This window comes from Nyctibius grandis, chromosome W (genome assembly GCF_013368605.1).
Source record: "Nyctibius grandis isolate bNycGra1 chromosome W, bNycGra1.pri, whole genome shotgun sequence".
In the NCBI taxonomy this organism is placed as follows: Eukaryota; Metazoa; Chordata; class Aves; order Nyctibiiformes; family Nyctibiidae; genus Nyctibius; species Nyctibius grandis.
In genome coordinates, this window is record NC_090694.1 from 20,623,392 (window position 1) to 20,643,067 (window position 19,676).

A 19,676-nucleotide genomic window follows, 5' to 3' on the forward strand; every position below is an offset into this window, starting at 1 on the left:
AGGGACTGGAAGAATGAAGAACTGCCCACTGTAGGAGAAGATCAGGTTCGAGACCATCTAAGGAACCTGAAGGTGCACAAGTCAAGGAGGTGATTCAAGGAGGTGATTGGTGACAGCCAACATGGCTTCACTAAGGGTAAATCGTGCCTGACAAATTTGGTGGCCTTCTCTGACACGGTTACAGCATTGGTGGATAGGGGAAGAGCGACTGATGTCATCTACCTGGACTTGTGCAAAGCATTTGACACTGTCCTGGCATGACATCCTTGTCTCTAAATTGGAGAGACATGGACTTGATGGATGGACCACTCGGTGGATAAGGAATTGGCTGGATGATCACACTCAAAGAGTTGTGGTCAATGGCTCAATGACCAAGTGGACACCAGTGACGAGTGGTGTTCCTCAGGGGTTGGTATTGGGACCAGCGCTAACATCTTTGTCGGCGACATGGACAGTGGGATTGAGCGCGCCCTCAGCAAGTTTGCCGACAACACCAAGCTGTGTGGTGTGGTCGACAGGCTGGAAGGAAGGGATGCCATGCAGAGGGACCTTGACAGGCTTGAGAGCTGGGCCTGTGCGAACCACATGTAGTTCAACAAGGCCAAGTGCAAGGTCCTGCATGTGGGTCAGGGCAATCCCAAGCACAAATACAGGCTGGGCGGAGAATGGATTGAGAGCAGCCCTGAGGAGAAGGACTTGAGGGTGATGTTTGACGAGAAGCTCAACATGAGCCAGCAATGTGCGCTTGCAGCCCAGAAGGCCAACCATTTCCTGGGCTGCATCAAAAGAAGCATGGCCAGCAGGTTGAGGGAGGTGATTCTGCCCCTCTACTCCGCTCTCATGAGACCCCACCTGGAGTACTGCATTCAGCTCTGGGGCCCCCAACATAAGAAGGACATGGAGCTGTTGGAGCGAGTCCAGAGGAGGGACACGAAGATGATCAGAAGGCTGGAGCACCTCTCCTATGAAGACAGGCTGAGAGAGTTGGGGCTGTTCAGCCTGGAGAAGAGAAGGCTCCGGGGAGACCTTCTAGCAGCCTTCCAGTACCTAAAGGGGGCCTACAGGAAAGCGAGAGAGGGGCTTTTTACAAGAGCATGTAGTGATAGGACGAGGGGTCATGGTTTTAAACTGAAAGAGGGTAGATTTAGATTAGATATTAGGAAGAAATTCTTTACTGTGAGGGTGGTGAGACACTGGAACAGATTACCCAGAGAAGTTGTGGATACCCCCTCCCTAGCAGTGTTTAAGGCCAGGTTGGATGGGTCTTTGAGCAACCTGGTCTAATGGAAGGTGTCCCTGCCCATGGCAGGGTGGTTGGAACTAGATGATCTTTAAGGTCCCTTCCAACCCAAACCATTCTGTGATTCTATGATGACAGTTTTATTTCAGCATGTAGGAAAGTACTTCAGGTATCTCCAAATAGAATTACAATGAATTGTAAGACTTGAATGCCAATATTCACTGAAGAGTATTTAAAAAGCTGAACAAAGGATGGGGGAAGAGAGACAGACAAGCTCTACAAAAGTGAATGCATATGAAAAGTCATATTGAAACAGCAGTGAATGAAACAGTCACGAGCAAAGCATGCCTATACTGTTTCATTGGCATCTTTGCACAGTTGCCAGCTAGAAAAACAGAACAGAAACACTTACATTCCAAGAAATTACGATGATGCAGAGACTCCACTATTGTAAAATACTTGTTTAGAAATTACTTAGCTAGACAGTTGCGTGCCTTTCTTAAATGCCAAATATTTGATACATTTTTATCAAGCTATGTGAATACCGTTTTTTTTTTTGTTCCAAATAATGTGCATGAAAATGGGTGGTGGGACAGGAAATGGATTTTTATTTTAAATCTACAGTCTTATTCTATGTTTCTTTTGTGTCCATCCCCCCAAATTTCCAAATCCCACTCTCCCCCAAATAAAAATAGAGACAAAAATATAAAGTATCCATTGCTGTGTAATGTTTACAAGTGCTGGAAACAATTTAATAACTTTTTCCACCTAAAAGGTAGGTGACTACTAAAACTCATCACAGCAAATAAGTCCATGTAATTGACACTATTTTCCTGAATTACTAGAAATACCTTTTTTATAAATGAAAAGCACTGCAAGCAAAGGTTGGTCAATTGACCAACATACAGATTAGTCTAAGAAGTGTACAATCACCAGATTAATAGCCTGAACCTATAAGTGTTTTTTGCACAAGTTACAAAAATATTTTATATACACACTAGACTTCATAACCTATAAAACATAACTGAGCAAGTAGTACAAGTATAAAGCAAAACTAAAGAATACTTAATGACCTTTTTCTGATATGATATAGAACTGAAAGATGTTATTTATTTTTAATTTAAAGCAGTAATTTTGTTTCTACAGCATACTCTTTGGGCAATACACTTAAGACCAGGAAAAAAAAAGTAATTGAATCAAGTCAAAATCTCCAAGTACAACATAAAAATAAAATCCTTTCAGTAGAAATTCTACTTTATCTTATTTTAACTATAGACTTCTCTACAGAAACACAAGTTATCAGTCCAGTTTTGGGGGTTTTCTTTGATTTTTTTCTTAGTTATAATTAGCTATAAACACCTGCAAGATCTGTGTTTCTGCTTTTAGACAGGCCATCATTTCCTGCCACTTACTAACAGGTTTCCTACAAAATATTCTTCTAATAATTTTTTTCCAGTGACACAATGACAGTACAATCCAAGACAGGTAAGAATGTGGGCTATTTAAATATTCAATTTAATAGCTAGGTCACACTTCTTTCAGAAAGGGATCCTCGCCATGCTCCCAACCTTTACCTGCAACACCTTCAGGTCCCTATCTCTCTTCTCCGCTAGCTCCTAACCTATTAAGGACAAAGCTGGCTTTTATATATTTGGTTTGGATTTTGCTGCTTTTTGCTTTATGCTAAATGAAAAGGGAGGAGGGGAATAGCAAAGAAAGAAGAGAATGAGGCATCCACAGGAGTGCAATCTAAACAGTTTAAAGTCTTTGGAATTGTTCAGCGTTTAGTCCCTTGACTTCCTCTGAAAACCTGAAAGGCATTTTTAGTTTGGTTCTCCCTCTCTCTCCTGATAAAGTTTCATTCCTGCTAATACAACATCTTTCAGACAGCTTCCCCTTAGGTTTGGAGAAGGACAGGTATCATCATTGCAGCTTTCAGAGGAGAGTGAATGCTGTTTTTCGCTAACAATATATTACTTCTACTTGACCAAGTAATTGCAGTGCCTACAACTGCCTTGTGCATACTACCTGTCCAAACTGTGATCTACCTGCTGGTCGCTGTCTGTCAGCCTGCACTTATCCCCACGTCCCCCTGAAAAATAGGTATGAGGTGCTGGAGCCTGAGCGTCTTCCTGAGTGTCAGGAAGACACGAATCAAGGTGAAAGACCTTCTAAGGGGCTACGTAAACAGAAGCAACCAAGTAGGAGGGTTGCAACCAGATCCAAAAAGCAGAAAAGAAAAGTAATTGTTATAGACGACTCCCTGCTAAGGGGAACAGAGGGTCCCATATGCAGGCCAGACCCGACTCACAGGGAAGTCTGCTGCCTCCCTGGGGCTCGGGTAAGGGATGTTGCCAGGAGGATTCCTGAACTGGTGAGGCCCTCTGACTACTACCCATTATTAGTATTCCAGGTGGGTAGGGATGAGATTGAAGAGAAAAGTCCCAGGGTAATCAAAAGGGACTTCAGGGCCCTGGGGCGTTTGGTGAAGGGGGTAGGTGCACAGGCTGTATTCTCCTCAATTCCTTCGGTGTTAGGTGAAAATAGGGAAAAGGCTATGAAAGTACAACAGATTAATATGTGGCTGAGACTGGTGCCGTAGGTGGGATTTTGGGTTCTTTGACCATGGGGCAGCTTTCATGGCACCGGGCCTGCTTATGCCGGATGGGGAACAGCTGAATCAGAAGGGGAAAAGGGTTATGGCCCAGAAGTTGGCAGGGCTGGTTAAGAGGTCTTTAAACTAGGTTTGATGGGGGAGAGGGATAAGACCAGGGCAACCACAAATGAACCTAGGGGCGACAGGCCTGCATTGGGGGCAAGGCCGCTAGCCCAGCTGAAGTGCATTTACACCAATGCACGCAGTATGGGCAACAAACAGGAAGAGCTAGAAGCCACTGTACAGCAGGAAGGTTATGATGTGGTTGCCATCACAGAAACGTGGTGGGATGACTCTCATGACTGGAGTGCTGCTATGGATGGCTATAAGCTCTTTAAGAGGGACAGGCGAAGCAGGAGAGGCGGTGGGGTAGCGCTGTATGTTAGGGAGTGCTTAGACTGTGTCGAAATTGAGGAAGATGGTGAGGATGACAAGGTTGAATGTTTATGGGTGAAGATCAGGGGGAAGGTCGGCAGGGTGGACATTACGGTGGGAGTCTGTTATAGACCACCCAACCAGGATGAGCAGGTGGACGAGGCGTTTTACAAGCGGCTGTCGGAAGCCGCCCGGTTGCTGGCCCTTGTACTCATGGGCGACCTCAACTTGCCGGATGTCTGCTGGAAATACAACATGGCAGAGAGGAAGCAATCTAGGAGGTTCCTTGAATGTGTGGAGGACAACTTCCTCATGCAAGTGGTAAATGAGCCCACTAGAGGAGGGGCCCTGCTTGACCTGTTGTTTGTGAACAGAGAAGGACTAGTGGGAGATGTGAGGGTCGCTGGCCGTCTTGGGCCACCATGTGACCATGAAATGTTAGAGTTTTCGATAGTGGGGGAAGTAAGGAGGGGCAAGAGCAGAACTTCTGCCTTAGATTTCTGCCGGGCAGACTTTAGCCTGTTTAAGAGGCTGGTGGACCGAGTCCCTTGGGAGTTGGTCCTGAAGGGCAAAGGAGTCCAGGAAGGCTGGACATGCTTCAAAAGGGAATTGCTAAATATTCAGGAGTAGGCTGTCCTGGTGTGTAGGAAGACAAGCCGTCGGGGAAAAAGACCAGCCTGGTTAAACAGAGAACTTAGGCTAGAACTTAAGGAAAAAAAGAGAACCTATTTGCTCTGGAAGAAGGGTCGGGTAACTTGGGAGGTCTATAGGGACGTGGCCAGGTGGTGTAGAGAGAAGATTAGAAGGGCCAAAGCTCAATTAGAGCTTGATTTGGCTGCTATGGTCAAAGACAACAAGAAAAGCTTCTACAAATACATCAACAGCAAAAGGAGGGTCAAGGAGAGCCTCCACCACTTGCTGAATGAGGAGGGTAGTGTAGTGTCAGGGGATGAGGAAAAGGCAGAGGTGCTCAATGCCTTCTTTGCCTCGGTCTTTAATGTCAGGACCGGTTGTCCTCAGGAGACTCGGCCCCCAGAGCCTGAAGTTAGGGACGGGGGGCTGTGTGAACCCCCCGTAATCCAGGAGGAGACGGTTAGTGACCTGCTGTGCCAATTGGACACCCACAAGGCTATGGGCCCGGATGGGATTCACCCCAGAGTAATGAAGGAACTGGCAAATGAACTTGCCAAACCACTCTCCATTATTTACTGGCAGTCCTGGTTAACTGGAGAAGTTCCAGCTGACTGGAAATTAGCAAATGTAACGCCCATCTACAAGAAGGGTCGGAAGGATGATCCAGGGAACTATAGGCCTGTCAGCCTGACCTCGGTGCCAGGCAAGGTGATGGAACAGATCATCCTGAGTGCCATTACACGGCACATGCAGGACAATCGGGGCATCGGGGCCAGCCAACATGGATTCATGAAAGGCAGGTCCTGCTTGACCAACCTGGTCTCCTTCTATGACATAGTGACCCGCTTAGAAGATGAGGGCAGGGCTGTGGATGTAGTCTATCTAGACTTCAGTAAGGCATTTGACACTGTCTCCCACAGCATCCTCCTAGACAAACTAGCTGCCCGGGGCTTGGATGGGTGGATTCTTAAATGGGTTAAAAACTGGCTGGATGGCCGAGCCCAGAGAGTGGTGGTGAATGGGGCAAAGTCCAACTGGCGGCCGGTCACTAGTGGTGTTCCCCAGGGCTCAGTTCTGGGGCCGGTGCTGTTCAACATCTTTATAGATGATCTAGACGTAGGGATTGAGTGCACCCTCAGCAAATTTGCAGATGACACCAAGCTGGGTGGGAGTGTCGATCTGCTGGAGGGTAGGAAGGCCCTACAGAGGGATCTGGACAGGTTAGACAGATGGGCCGAGACCAACGGCATGAGGTTCAACAAGAACAAGTGCCGGGTCTTACACTTCGGCCACAACAACCCCATGCAGCGCTACAGGCTGGGGGAAGAGTGGTTAGAAAGCGGCCCGGCGGAAAGAGACCTGGGGGTGCTGATCGACAGCCGGCTAAACATGAGCCAACAGTGTGCCCAGGTGGCCAAGAAGGCCAATGGCATCCTGGCCTCTATTAGGAATAGTGTAGCCAGCCGGTCTAGGGAAGTGATCGTCCCTCTCTACTCGGAAGGTGTTGGAGTGAGTCCAGAGGAGGGCGACCAAGCTGGTGAAGGGTCTGGAGGGTCTGTCCTATGAGGAACGGCTGAGGGAGCTGGGGTTGTTTAGCCTGGAGAAGAGGAGGCTCAGAGGTGACCTTATTGCAGTCTACAACTACCTGAAGGGAGGTTGTAGTGGAGTGGGAGTCGGCCTCTTCTCCCGGGCAACTAGCGATAGGACAAGAGGACACAGCCTCAAGCTTCGCCAGGGGAGGTTCAGGTTGGACATCAGGAAGAATTTCTTTTCAGAAAGGGTTATTAGACATTGGAATGGGCTGCCCAGGGAGGTGGTGGAGTCACCATCTCTGGATGTGTTTAAGAAAAGACTGGACATGGCACTTAGTGCCATGGTCTAGTTGACAGGGTGGTGTCAGGGCAACAGTTGGACTCGATGATCCCTGAGGTCTCTTCCAACCTGGTTAATTCTGTGATTCTATATTTCAGGTACTGCATTAGGCACAGAGTTAAGATTCACAGCTTCTTTCCCACTGGGGAGGCCACACTATTACCTCTGGGTTCCTGGCAGACTACAGGAATGGTCTGCAAAAATACTTGCAACCTCTATCCCATGCAGCCTTGGCTTGAACATTAAGTAGGCAGTTCACTTAAAAGGCCCTCAGAACAGCTCAATCTATTTAAAAATCTTATAGCCCTTTAAAAGAGGAGAAAGTGATCTGCAAAACATCTGCAGCATTTTAAGCCCACAACCTCCCACTCAACTGGCAGAGATGAATCAATGCCTTTCTGAAGGCATACTGAAGGACCAGCTCCCGTCAGAATACATGTTTATACTTCTCAATCTTAAAAAGAAAGCTGCAAGTTTCTACTTGAACTTTTACTAATACCAAAATTCTCTTGGTATGAATGAAATCTAGAAACAAGTCCCATTTATTCAGAATCAGTATATTAGCTTGCCTTTCCAAAAGCCAAATCCTCAGCCTGTGGACAGAGGCCAATTTCCTATTAATAAGGTCCACAGCAGGTTGTCACCAAAAGGTGTGCTGCTTTTCTCTTCATGCTCTCAGTTGCCTTTCACCTGCTTGTTCACTAGCAATGAAGCTCCAGAGCAGGTGGACAGGCTTACTGATCTGGCAAAAAGTTTTTCTAGGGAAAATATGGGGGAAGGAGGGGGCAGAGGGGAGTAGGTTTCTTATAGTTAGCAAGATCATCCTTTCTGCAGTGAGTCAGTTAACTTGAAACCACATCCTAAGACACTGGGTAGTAGCTTCTACGTAGTGTAATCCCTGCAGCTGCTGAAAAGAGCAACACCTTGACCCCATAATCCAGTCCATTTGACCCTGATCTTTAATATCAATTTGCATTATTGTGATAAGGACCTGGTCAAACTCGGATTTGTTTTTAAATGGTTAGGATTTCAGCCACACTAGTGCTCTGATACTCAGGTTTACCATATGGATCCACAAATGTTATCATAGGCATAAGAGATGAAAATGAGAAGGTTCGCATATTTTAGTGACTATGATTTTCCCTTACATTGAACTGGCCATGTACCCATAGCCTGATAGACAACCAGTTCTATCTTTGGAATCAAACTTGCTTTCTATTGATTTCCTCTCTCCTCCCAAACAAAACCAAACTTGAATTACTAACGTGACTACTGGAGTACCAGTAGATGAGCCTATCAGTGTTATGCAATATGACCTACATACTTTTTCCCCTTGAAATAAGTTCAAATTCCAGAAATTAACTGACTACAATAGGTCAAGGCAAGTGTTGGGATTTCAGTTCAATAAGCAAGTCCTTAAGTGTTAGGGTTCTGCTCACAAAGCTGGTGCTAAGGTCTGCAGATAGTATGGTTCCAGACTCTGTTAATCAAAAGAAAATCCATTCCTTCTATTTGAAAAAGCAGGCTGTTTGCAGTGTTAGTTAATAATTAAAAAAAAAAAAAACAAACAAAAAAAACAAACTCCAAAACAACAGATCCCAGAAGAAGCCCCATATTCACAGTCATATATGGACCACAGCAGAAGGAAACTAATGGCATGAATGCTATTTCTGAACAATTTTTTTTTGAGAATGAAGACCAAACATATGAACTCACTTATCTAATTCAACTCTAAACTATGATCTTCAGAGCAATTTTGTACATTACTGGAATACGTCACTACAACTACACTCACATATTCAGGATGTCAGACATTTTCTGAGGGATAATTGAATATATTGGAGCTCTTCAGTAAAAATTCTCATACCCACAATCTCGTTTTTAACAACATACTTTATGACCTTTCAGTAATAAACTAGTTATAGAGGTAAAAAATGATAGAGAACCTTAACATTTAGTATCTTAATGTCATTACAAGTGACAAACAAATTTTAAAGACAAAATTAAACTTTTGATTTAAAAGCAAGAAAAACTATTCAATTTGAAGCAAAGACCATCTCCAGCCCACACAAAACAGGTGTTATTACTTTTATTATAATCAGAAATGCAAAATTTTCAAGTTGTAGGCATTTTTATTAACGCTACTGAAATCAATCCAACAGTTTCACAAGATTTGGGCCTCTGCACAAGTGATGTACATGCAAGCAGAATGTAAAAAGACAACCATTTAGTATAGGAATAGAGAACTTTTTTTTGTCTCAACATACTAGTTTAAAGCAAGCAGTGATTTATGTAACAAAAAAAACAGGTTCTAGAGAAGAGGATGAAATACAGCAAAGATATGCAACCCCCACTCTACACATTAATACAGTACCTGGGCGCTGAATCTGTGAACGTCAGAGGCACTGACTAGATCAATGGAAGACATGGAAGAAGAGCGACTATAGGGCTAGCAGAGATGGACAAAGAAAAAACCAAGTAATCAGAACAAAGGCACAACAGAGCATTCAGTATCAACTTGCAAGCACAAGATAATGAAGAAAAGGAAAACAAAAGCACCATAAGCAGCAAGCACAGCAGTGAATGCTGATTTCATGCACCTATTATGCATTATGCTCCCAGTGTAGCCCTAAGAAGAGCACAGTATTTCCAGTAACACTAAAAAAAGTCAACTGATCCTAATGCAAGAGACTGGATTGTTTTTTAATCAATTAAATTAATTTTGGTGAAGGTATCTTAAAAACACTGAGGTTAGCAAGTTGGGATTTTTTTTTCCTTTAATATCATCTCTCACTGACAAGCTTGATACAAGTCAAGAGTATTTTAAATAGATACTGAAATCAGTATTTTTTTGAGCCAAGACAGAAAACAATCCTTCTCCAATTCCAGCTACTTCAATTGAAAATGAGTAAACCATTGAAAGTTATACTAGAAACACCTAAAAAAATAATAAAATAAAAATAAGTCAATCTTACCTATCCATATAAAATATCAGATAGAAATATAAGTCAGCCCATTCTTCAGAGGAGATAATGAGAAATATCTTACCTTTTGAACAAATCTATGAGTCCCCACAGCAGAATATGCATCTCCAGAAGTTAAGGATGCTGGCCAGTGTAATCTGACCTTTTCACTTTGGGTCTGCAACAAAATAGGTTTAATTATTGGTAATCAGCTGCTACTGGGTAGACTATGAAACGGAGTAAGGCATCCTCAATCTATATAGTGGCTACAACAACTAATGCTGTCCATCACAGACATGAAGTTGTCATCCTGCTAGAGTTCTCAGGAAGTGAATGGGCCTGGAGACCAAATTACCCATTCATCTATACTTCAAGGTGTATTTCCAGGTTAAGCAAAACAGACTGGCAGCATTAAGGATGTTGCATCCATGTAGTATTACAACAGTCACTCAAAACTTTTACTCTCTGCTAAGAGACCTCAACATAGATAAACTCTGTTAGGTACTATATATCCACTATAAAGTCTTATAATTCTTAACCAAGTCATTGTATTCACTATATTCACAAGCCTAAACACTTTTAAGACAAAGGAGGCACCACTTTGTTATTACCTCTCATTTTATACACTACTATATGTTCTCATATTCTATATATTTCATCACATGCATCTTATCCCTTTGTCACGGTTTAAAGCTGGGCTGGCGATTAAACCTGCGGCAGATGCCCTCTGTTATCCCCCCCCCCTCCCCCCAGAGGGAAAGGGAAAGGGAAAAGGGAGAGAGACTTCTGGGCTGGAAAATTAAAACAGTTTTAATAAACTATAATAATGAAAAAAAAGTATAATAACAATAATAGAAATAATCAAATATATACAAATATATATACAAAACCAAGATCGAGCTCCCCTGAAGTCAGCCACGTCACCACCGGCACTGCAGGGCAGGCTCCGGGAAGGCCCAGGCTGGGCCTAGCGACAGTTGAGAGCTGGATTCAGGGATGCACGGATCGGGATCGGGGGCAGCAGGAAAACAGACGGAGTCCTCCTTGGACACCGGCCATAGCAGAAAGAGAGCGAGACCCTCGTGATCCCCCCGCTTTATACCGAGAATGACGTGTATGGGATGGAATACCCTCGTCGGTCAATTTTGGGTCACCTGCCCTGTCCGCTCCCCCCTGCAGCTGCGACCCCCCTTCGGCTCTTCACTCGTAAGCAGTGAGGAATTCAGCAGTGACCTTGGTTTCTCTCAAGAACAAGTACAGCAAGAGCCTTTCTGCACAACATCCCTACCGGTGCCTCAGTGATAACTACAAACTTCGAGCGTTGTCAGTCCTGGAAGCAGACACTGTCCGCAAAAACATGCAGTTAGTTTCAGAAAGTGCAGTTACTTAGAGGAGACTTAGCTGAAAGTAAAAATCACTGAAAGGAAAATCGGCCTGGTTTAGGCCAAACCAGGACACCCTTTTTGATCCTTGTCACTGAAGTGTATTCAAGGAATGAGTTAGAGAAACAGAAGAGCCTACACAATTTTTTAATAAAAACAAAACCCAACAGAACTATGTCTTTCCTATTTCACATATTGGTACAGACAAAAGAAACTTCAGAGCAATAATTAGGTTTTGAAAAATACCTGCAGTATTTGATAGTCTTACTTGCACAGGGCATCAGTTACATATAAAGATAAGTTTTATACAGGACTAATACACTTATTTAGGAATTAGAAACCAGAGACATTCAATTAGCTTAACAATTATACTATCCTTTTCTATGCAAGCTCTGAAGTCGCTTTCTGAAAATTAGAGTTAAGCAAAGATATTTAAATGTACAAATATTAAGTAGTGAATTCCACTTATAAGAGTCAGTATAAAATATCTAGAGTTTCAGGAGATGCACCCCAGAATTGCACCCTACCTTCCCTGGGACAGGCCCCACAGGGCACACGACACAGAGGATTCCCTATGCTCTCTCCACCTGGCTGAACACAGTGACTTAAGGGACAAGGGGCAATAGCAACAAGTTCTTGCCCAGCACAGCAGGCGTGTCTCCTCTGTGACTACCCCACCCTCCCAGGTGTCCTTGCATAAGACCTATGAGGCTCTGCAAGTGGAACCGAACAATAACAAGGACGATGCTTCATTTATTTGCTCTGGAAGAAGGGTCGGGTAACTTGGGAGGTCTATAGGGATGTTGCCAGGTCATGTAGGGAGAAGATTAGAAGGGCCAAAGCTCAATTAGAGCTTGATTTGGCTGCTACAGTCAAAGATAACAAAAAAAGCTTCTACAAATACATCAACAGCAAAAGGAGGGTCAAGGAGAGCCTCCACCACTTGCTGAATGAGGAGGGTAGTGCAGTGTCAGGGGATGAGGAAAAGGCAGAGCTGCTCAATGCCTTCTTTACCTCGGTCTTTAATGTCAGGACCGGTTGTCCTCAGGAGACTCGGCCCCCAGAGCCTGAAGTTAGGGACGGGGGGCTGTGTGAACCCCCCGTAATCCAGGAGGAGATGGTTAGTGACCTGCTGTGCCAATTGGACACCCACAAGGCTATGGGCCCGGATGGGATTCACCCCAGAGTAATGAAGGAACTGGCAAATGAACTTGCCAAACCACTCTCTATTATCTACCGGCAGTCCTGGTTAACTGGAGAAGTTCCAGCTGACTGGAAATTAGCAAATGTAACGCCCATCTACAAGAAGGGTCGGAAGGATGATCCAGGGAACTATAGGCCTGTCAGCCTGACCTCGGTGCCAGGCAAGGTGATGGAACAGATCATCCTGAGTGCCATTACACAGCACATGCAGGACAATCGGGGCATCGGGGCCAGCCAACATGGATTCATGAAAGGCAGGTCCTGCTTGACCAACCTGATCTCCTTCTATGACATAGTGACCCGCTTAGTAGATGAGGGCAGGGCTGTGGATGTAGTCTATCTAGACTTCAGTAAGGCATTTGACACTGTCTCCCACAGCATCCTCCTAGACAAACTAGCTGCCCGGGGCTTGGATGGGTGGATTCTTAAATGGGTTAAAAACTGGCTGGATGGCCGAGCCCAGAAAGTGGTGGTGAATGGGGCAAAGTCCAACTGGCGGCCGGTCACTAGCGGCGTTCCCCAGGGCTCAGTTCTGGGGCCGGTGCTGTTCAATATCTTTATAGATGATCTAGACGTAGGGATTGAGTGCACCCTCAGTAAATTTGCAGATGACACCAAGCTGGGTGGGAGTGTCGCTCTGCTGGAGGGTAGGAAGGCCCTACAGAGGGATCTGGACAGGTTAGATAGATGGGCCGAGACCAACAGCATGAGGTTCAACAAGAACAAGTGCCGGGTCTTACACTTCGGCCACAACAACCCCATGCAGCGCTACAGGCTCGGGGAAGAGTGGTTAGAAAGCGGCCCGGCGGAAAGAGACCTGGGGGTGCTGATCGACAGCCGGCTAAACATGAGCCAACAGTGTGCCCAGGTGGCCAAGAAGGCCAATGGCATCCTGGCCTCTATTAGGAATAGTGTAGCCAGCCGGTCTAGGGAAGTGATCGTCCCTCTGTACTCGGAAGGTGTTGGAGTGAGTCCAGAGGAGGGCGACCAAGCTGGTGAAGGGTCTGGAGGGTCTGACCTACGAGGAACGGCTGAGGGAGCTGGGGTTGTTTAGCCTGGAGAAGAGGAGGCTCAGAGGTGACCTTATTGCAGTCTACAACTACCTGAAGGGAGGTTGTAGTGAAGTGGGAGTTGGCCTCTTCTCCCAGGCAACTAGTGATAGGACAAGAGGACATAGCCTCAAGCTTCGCCAGGGGAGGTTCAGGTTAGACATTAGGAAGAATTTCTTTTCAGAAAGGGTCATTAGACATTGGAACGGGCTGCCCAGGGAGGCGGTGGAGTCACCATCTCTGGATGTGTTTAAGAAAAGACTGGACATGGCACTTAGTGCCATGGTCTAGTAGACACGGTGGTGTCAGGGCAATGGTTGGACTTGATGATCCCAGACCTGATTGATTCTGTGATTCTGTGATCTAGGCCGGAGGTGTCGCTGAGGTTAAGTCAACCTAAGCCCTGTGTCAAAACTGCTTCCATAAAGAAAAAAAGACGGGTCATTGTCATAGGAGCCTCCCTTCTGAAGGGAACAGAATGCCCGATATGCCGACCGGACCCACTTCTTAGGGGCCCCAGTTAAAGATGTGAGAAGAAAACTTCCTACCCTGGTATGGCCCTCAGATTATTATCTATTTCTGATTTTTCATGTAGGCAGTGATGAAGTTGCAACAAGAATTTCGAGGGCAATCAAGAGAGACTTCAGGGACTTGGGATGACTGGATAAGGGATCAGGAGCACAAGTAGTGTTCTCCTCTATCCCTCCAGTTGCAGGGAATGATGAAGGAAGAAACAGGAAGAGCCAGGAGATCAATACCTGGCTCCAAGACTGGCGTCACCAGCACAATTGCAGGTTTTTTAATCATAGATCGGTTTACACAATATCAGGCCTGCTGGCAACAGATAGGGTACACCTGTCTCAAAGAGGGAAAAGGATCCTTGCGCAGGAGTTAGCAGGGCTCATCGAAAGAGCTTTAAACTAGTATTGAATGGGGAGAATGATAAAACCAGGCTTGCTAGAGATAAGCCTGGGGGCAGCACACCAGCGTTTGAGGGACGGTGTGCTAGCAAGGTCCTTTGGTCTGCCATCTCAGTGGAGGTAGGGGATGGAGATCCATGTGACAGCAAAGACACAATGGTTATTGTTGGGTTAGAAACCACAGAAGTGCCTGAGAATGGTCACGTAGGAATTAGGTCCCCAAAAAGGTGGTGGGATCAATAGTCCAGCTGAAGTTCATCTACACCAATGCATGCAGTATGGGCAACAAACAGGAGGAGATGGAAGCCCTTGTGCAGCAGGAAAACTATGATATAGTTGCCATCGCGGAAACATGGTGGGATGACTCGCACAACTGGAGTGCTGCAATGGATGGCTACAAACTCTTCAGAAGGGATAGGCAAGGACAGAGAGGTGGTGGGGTGGCCCTGTATGTTAGGGAGTGTTTTGACTGTCTAGAGCTTGACGATGGTGACGATAGGGTTGAGTGTTTATGGGTAAGGATCAGGGAGGCGGTCAACAAGGCAGATATCATCGTGGGAGTCTGCTATAGACCACCCAACCAGGATGAAGGGGTAGATGAAATATTCTATAAGCAGCTAGGAGAAGTCTTGCGATCAGTAGCCCTTGTTCTCGCGAGGGACTTCAACTTACCAGATGTCCACTGGAAATACAATACAGCGGAAACAGTCTAGAAGGTTCCTGGAGTGTGTGGAAGATAATTTCCTGACACAGCTGGTGAGTGAGAAACTAGGGAAGGTGCCCCGCTGGACCTCTTGTTTGTGAACAGAGGACTTGTGGGTGATGTGATGGTTGGAGGCCGTCTTGGGCATAGCGATCATGAAACAATAGTGTTTTCGATTCTTGGAGAAGTAAGGAAGGGGGTCAGCAGAACTGCTACCTTGGACTTCTGAAGGGCAGACTTTGGCCTGTTTAGGGTCCTGATACCAGATGGTTTAGTAAAAGTAAGCCTCAAAGTAGGCCCTAAAAGGCCTACTCTGTGTAACCTTTAGACAGAATCAACTTTCCTTTCAGCAATTTTCCTTTCAGCTAAAATAACAGTATGTTCTGAAGCTAACGGCATGTTTTGAAGACAGGGTCTGCTTCTGGGACTGATAACACTTAGAGTTATAGTCATCACTGATTCTCGCTTGCGCTTAGTCTTAGAGAATCCAAGGTCTCTGTTAAATTCCTCACTAATTACAAAGAAGGACCAGAGATAAGCAAGACTGTGAACAACATCTTTGTAGTGTCTAAATTGACTTGATTCATATCTCTGGCACCAGGAGAAGAGATAAATTCTGTAAGAACCAGAACAGTATCTTCTCTTGGAATAGGTTTCTTGGAATAGGTGAGCATTTCTTGGCAATTGTATGAATATTCATTTTTCTATAATATATATAATGAGTGTGCTTTTGTCCCTGGGTGTGCATGCTAGGAGGAGAGATGCCCCATGCACCCAGCACTGCAATAAATCAATGTTGGCTTTCTAAACTATCATTTGGTTTAGAGAGTTTTCTTGGTTACTATTTTCCGGTAACAGTCCCAGTTGACAGAATCCCTTGGGAGGCAGTCCTGAAGGGCAAAGGAGTCCAGGAAGGCTGGACAATCTTCAAGAAGGAAATCCTAAAGGCGCAGGAGCAGGCCATCCCAATGTGTCGAAAGACGAGCTGGCGGGGAAGAAGACTGGCCTGGCTGAACAGAGAGCATTGGCTGGAACTCAGGAAAAAAAGGAGTTTATGACCTTTGGAAGAAGGGGCAGGTGACTCAGGAGGACTATAAGGATGTTGTGAGGCTATGCAGGGATAAAATTAGAAGGGCCAAAGCCCAACTAGAACTTAATCTGGTTACTGCCATAAAAGACAATTAAAAATGTTTCAACAAGTACATTAACAACAAAAGGAGGGCTAAGGACAATCTCTAATCTTTATTGGATGTGGGGGGAAAACACAGTGACAAAGGATGAGGTACTTAATGCCTTCTTTGCCTCAGTCTTTAGTAGTAAGACCAGTTGTTCTCCAAGTACTGAGCCTAGTGAGCTGGAGGACAGGGACGGGGAGCAGAATGAAGCCCCCATAATCCAAAGGGAAATGGTTAGAGACCTGCAACGACACTTACACATGCACAAGTCTATGGGGCCAGATGGGATCCACCCAAGGGTGCTGAGGGAGCTGGCGGAAGTGCTCACCAAGCCACTTTCCATCATTTATCAGCAGTCCTGGCTAACCGGGGAGGTCCCAGGGGACTGGAGTTTAAGAAATGTGACACCCATCTACAATAAGGGCTGGAAGGAGGATCCGGGGAACTACAGGCCTGTCAGTCTGACCTCGGTGCCAGGGAAGGTTATGGAGCAGATCATCTTGAGTACCATCACGCAGCACGTACAGGAGAACCAGGCGATCAGGCCCAGTCAGCATGGGTTTATGAAAGGCAGGTCCTGCTTGACTAACCTGATCTCCATCAATGACAAGGTGAGCCGCTTACTGGATGAGGGAAAGGCTGTGGATGTTGTCTACCTAGACTTTAGTAAAGCCTTTGACAGTTTCCCACAGCATTCTCCTGGAGAAACTGGCTGCTCATGGCTTGGTCAAGCATACTGTTCGCTGGCTAAAAATCCATCTGGATGGCCAGGCCGAAAGAGTTGTGGTGAATGGAGTTAAATCCAGTTGGTGTCCAGTCACAAGTGGTGTTCCCCAGGGCTCAATATTGGGGCCAGTTCTGTTTAATATCTTTATCAATGATCTGGACCAGGGGATCGAGTGCAACCTCAGTAAGTTTGCAAATGACACCAAGTTGTGCGGGAGTGTTGATCTGCCTGAGGGTAGAAAGGTTCTGCAGAGGGATCTGGAGAGGATGGATCGATGGGCCGAGGCCAACTGTATGAGGTTCAACAAGGCCAAGTGTCAGGTCCTGCACTTGGGTCACATGCACCGCTACAGGCTTGGGGAAGAGTGGCTGGAAAGCTGCCTGGTGGAAAAGGACTTGGGGGTGTTGATCGATAGCTGCCTGAATATGAGCCAGCAGCGAGCCCATGTTCCAAGAAGGCCGACAGCATCCTGTCTTGTTTCAGGAATAGCGTGGCCAGCAGGACTATGGAAGTGATTGTTCCCCTGTACTCAGCACTGGTGAGGCTGCACCTCGCATACTGTGTTCACTTTTGGGCCCCTCACTACAAGAAAGACATTGAGATGCTGGAGAGAGTCCAAAGAAGGGCAACAAAGCTGGTGAAGAGGCTGGAGAACAAGTCTTATGAGGAGTGGCTGAGGGAACTGGGGTTGTTTAGTCTGGAGAAGAGGAAGCTCAGGGGAGATCTTATTGCTCTCTACACCTACCTGAAAGGAGGTTGTAGAGAGGTGGATGTTGGTCTCTTTTCCCAGGTAACAAGTGATAGGACAAGAGGAAACGGCCTCAAGTTGTGCCAGGGGAGGTTTAGATTGGATATCAGGAAAAATTCCTTCACCAAAAGGTTTTCAAGCATTGGAACAGGCTGCCCAGGGAAGTGGTGGAGTCACCATCCCTGGAGGTATTTAAAAGACGTGTAGATGTGGTGCTGAGGGACATGGTTTAGTGGTGGACTTGGCAGTGCTAGGTTAATGGTTGGACTTGATGATCTTAAAGGTCTTTTCCAACCAAAACAATTCTATGATTCTATGACTAAGTCACAGAAGTCTTCCATGAAGTGCCCATCATTAACACATTTTTCAAGTATCAATACCTGTTCTTCCATTTTATCCTGTCTATCGAGAGCAGCTTCAACAGCATCAAAGAATTCTTCTTCATTAATCAGACTATTAGGACCCTCCTAGAGCATAAGAAACAAAACTAGTTCAAAATTTTGGAGACACGAGAGCTCCACTTAATATTAGAAATAGATATTTATATATTATGCATATAACTGACAGAAGGAAATTTCTTCCATAGACCTCAAATACTTTGACCAATATTCTTAGATTACAATTCATCTGAAAACCCTACTTGTTAAAGGAAGTTATTTCCTTTAACTACAGTTTAGGGGTAGTTGTATAAACAAGCAAAAAATCAGGAAACTGAAGACTGAGTAACAGTGTCAACATGCTTTGACATCAGATTTAGGTTTTAATTAACATATATCTTCTCTTAAAAATGTTTAGAGTGTGTCAGTAAACATCTTAAGATAATTGTGTAGTTAGACTCCTTCCAAGTATTCCAGTGCCTTAGTGTGGATTTCAGATATGTGCTCAAAGCACAACAAGACAAGACAAAATCCTGGGGATCACTACTGAAAATTCTTGGAAAGAACAATTCAACAATAAACAGCAGGTAGAGTTGAGTCAACTATTAGAAACTTGTGTCCACTAAGTGAAATTAAGAAAACTAGGTTTACTGCTTTTATTGTATTGTAAAACAAACTGGCCCAGCAAATTTCAAAAACCTACTTTACAACAGGGATATCTGGGAGAAGCACCTGGGTTCATAACCAGGTAGACAAAGTCCAACTTTCTATCCATTTTTTTCTTTTACAGTGCCTCAGTCACAACAGAGAACCTAAGCTCAAGTATCTTTTAAATATCCCAACGTATTAGTACTATTTCTCAGGCTATGATTTTTAAGTAGAAATCTGCTTGATTAACATAAATGAAAGGGTCAAGTTCTTAAAAATTATGCAAACTGCATTATAGGTGCATTAGCCTACATTATTCTTCAGAAGGTAGTTTAAGAGCCTTAGAACTTGACTAAATAACCAAACTGAGGAGGAAGCTGCTAAAACATGCAATTTAACAGATGAAGCAGAACCTAAAATCATTGAATTTATCAACACATTTCAAGTGGCAGTGATAAGTTAAAAATCAATTCAAGTTAAACTTCAGATTCTAGGACTGCCTCTGCAGTCAGGGTTTTCATATTTGCATTACATATCTATACAGATGACTCATTAAAAAGAGTACAAAACTTGCATATGAGCAGTATCAAATGTACAAGAAAAATAATAAAACAGTCAGCAGAAATATCTGTAAGCAAAATGCTTTAGACAAAAGCAGAATAAGGAAACCTGAGGTGAAGACAGACTTCTATTCTCAAAAAATTAAGGATTTAGATTCTTCATTCAGTTTCAGTTTCCAAGGGAGAAAAAGTGGCACAAACATGTTTGCACAGCCAAAGACCTTGATTTACACACACACACTCCTTTGAGAAACAAACCAATCTTTAAAAGCCTTAGCATTTTTAAAAATTTCAAAAGCAGAATTTGTACCTCGTAGTCTGGCCCTCCAAAGTGGGACTTTTTCTTCAGTTCTGTCACAGCATTTTTGTATGCTTCTTCAATTCTTCTCTTTTTCTCTGTCTCCTGTAAAATTACATGATCATTTGATGCAGCAAGAATGAATTG

At 44.7% G+C, this 19,676-nt stretch overlaps 1 protein-coding gene across 4 annotated transcripts in view; it reads right to left on the reverse strand.

The window, feature by feature from the left end:
- LOC137675691 (ceramide transfer protein-like) overlaps window positions 1-19,676 on the reverse strand; it is a 134,661-nt gene that overhangs the window by 10,379 nt on the left and 104,606 nt on the right. For 3 of the 4 annotated variants that reach the window (XM_068421867.1, XM_068421866.1, XM_068421869.1), the window contains 4 exons: window positions 19,542-19,634; window positions 18,027-18,113; window positions 9,825-9,917; window positions 9,151-9,225 (listed from right to left, as the gene is read on the reverse strand). In XM_068421867.1, the coding sequence (XP_068277968.1) occupies window positions 9,151-9,225; window positions 9,825-9,917; window positions 18,027-18,113; window positions 19,542-19,634 (348 nt within the window). The remainder of the gene's footprint in view (window positions 1-9,150; window positions 9,226-9,824; window positions 9,918-18,026; window positions 18,114-19,541; window positions 19,635-19,676) is intronic. The other variant, XM_068421868.1, reaches the window with a different exon arrangement.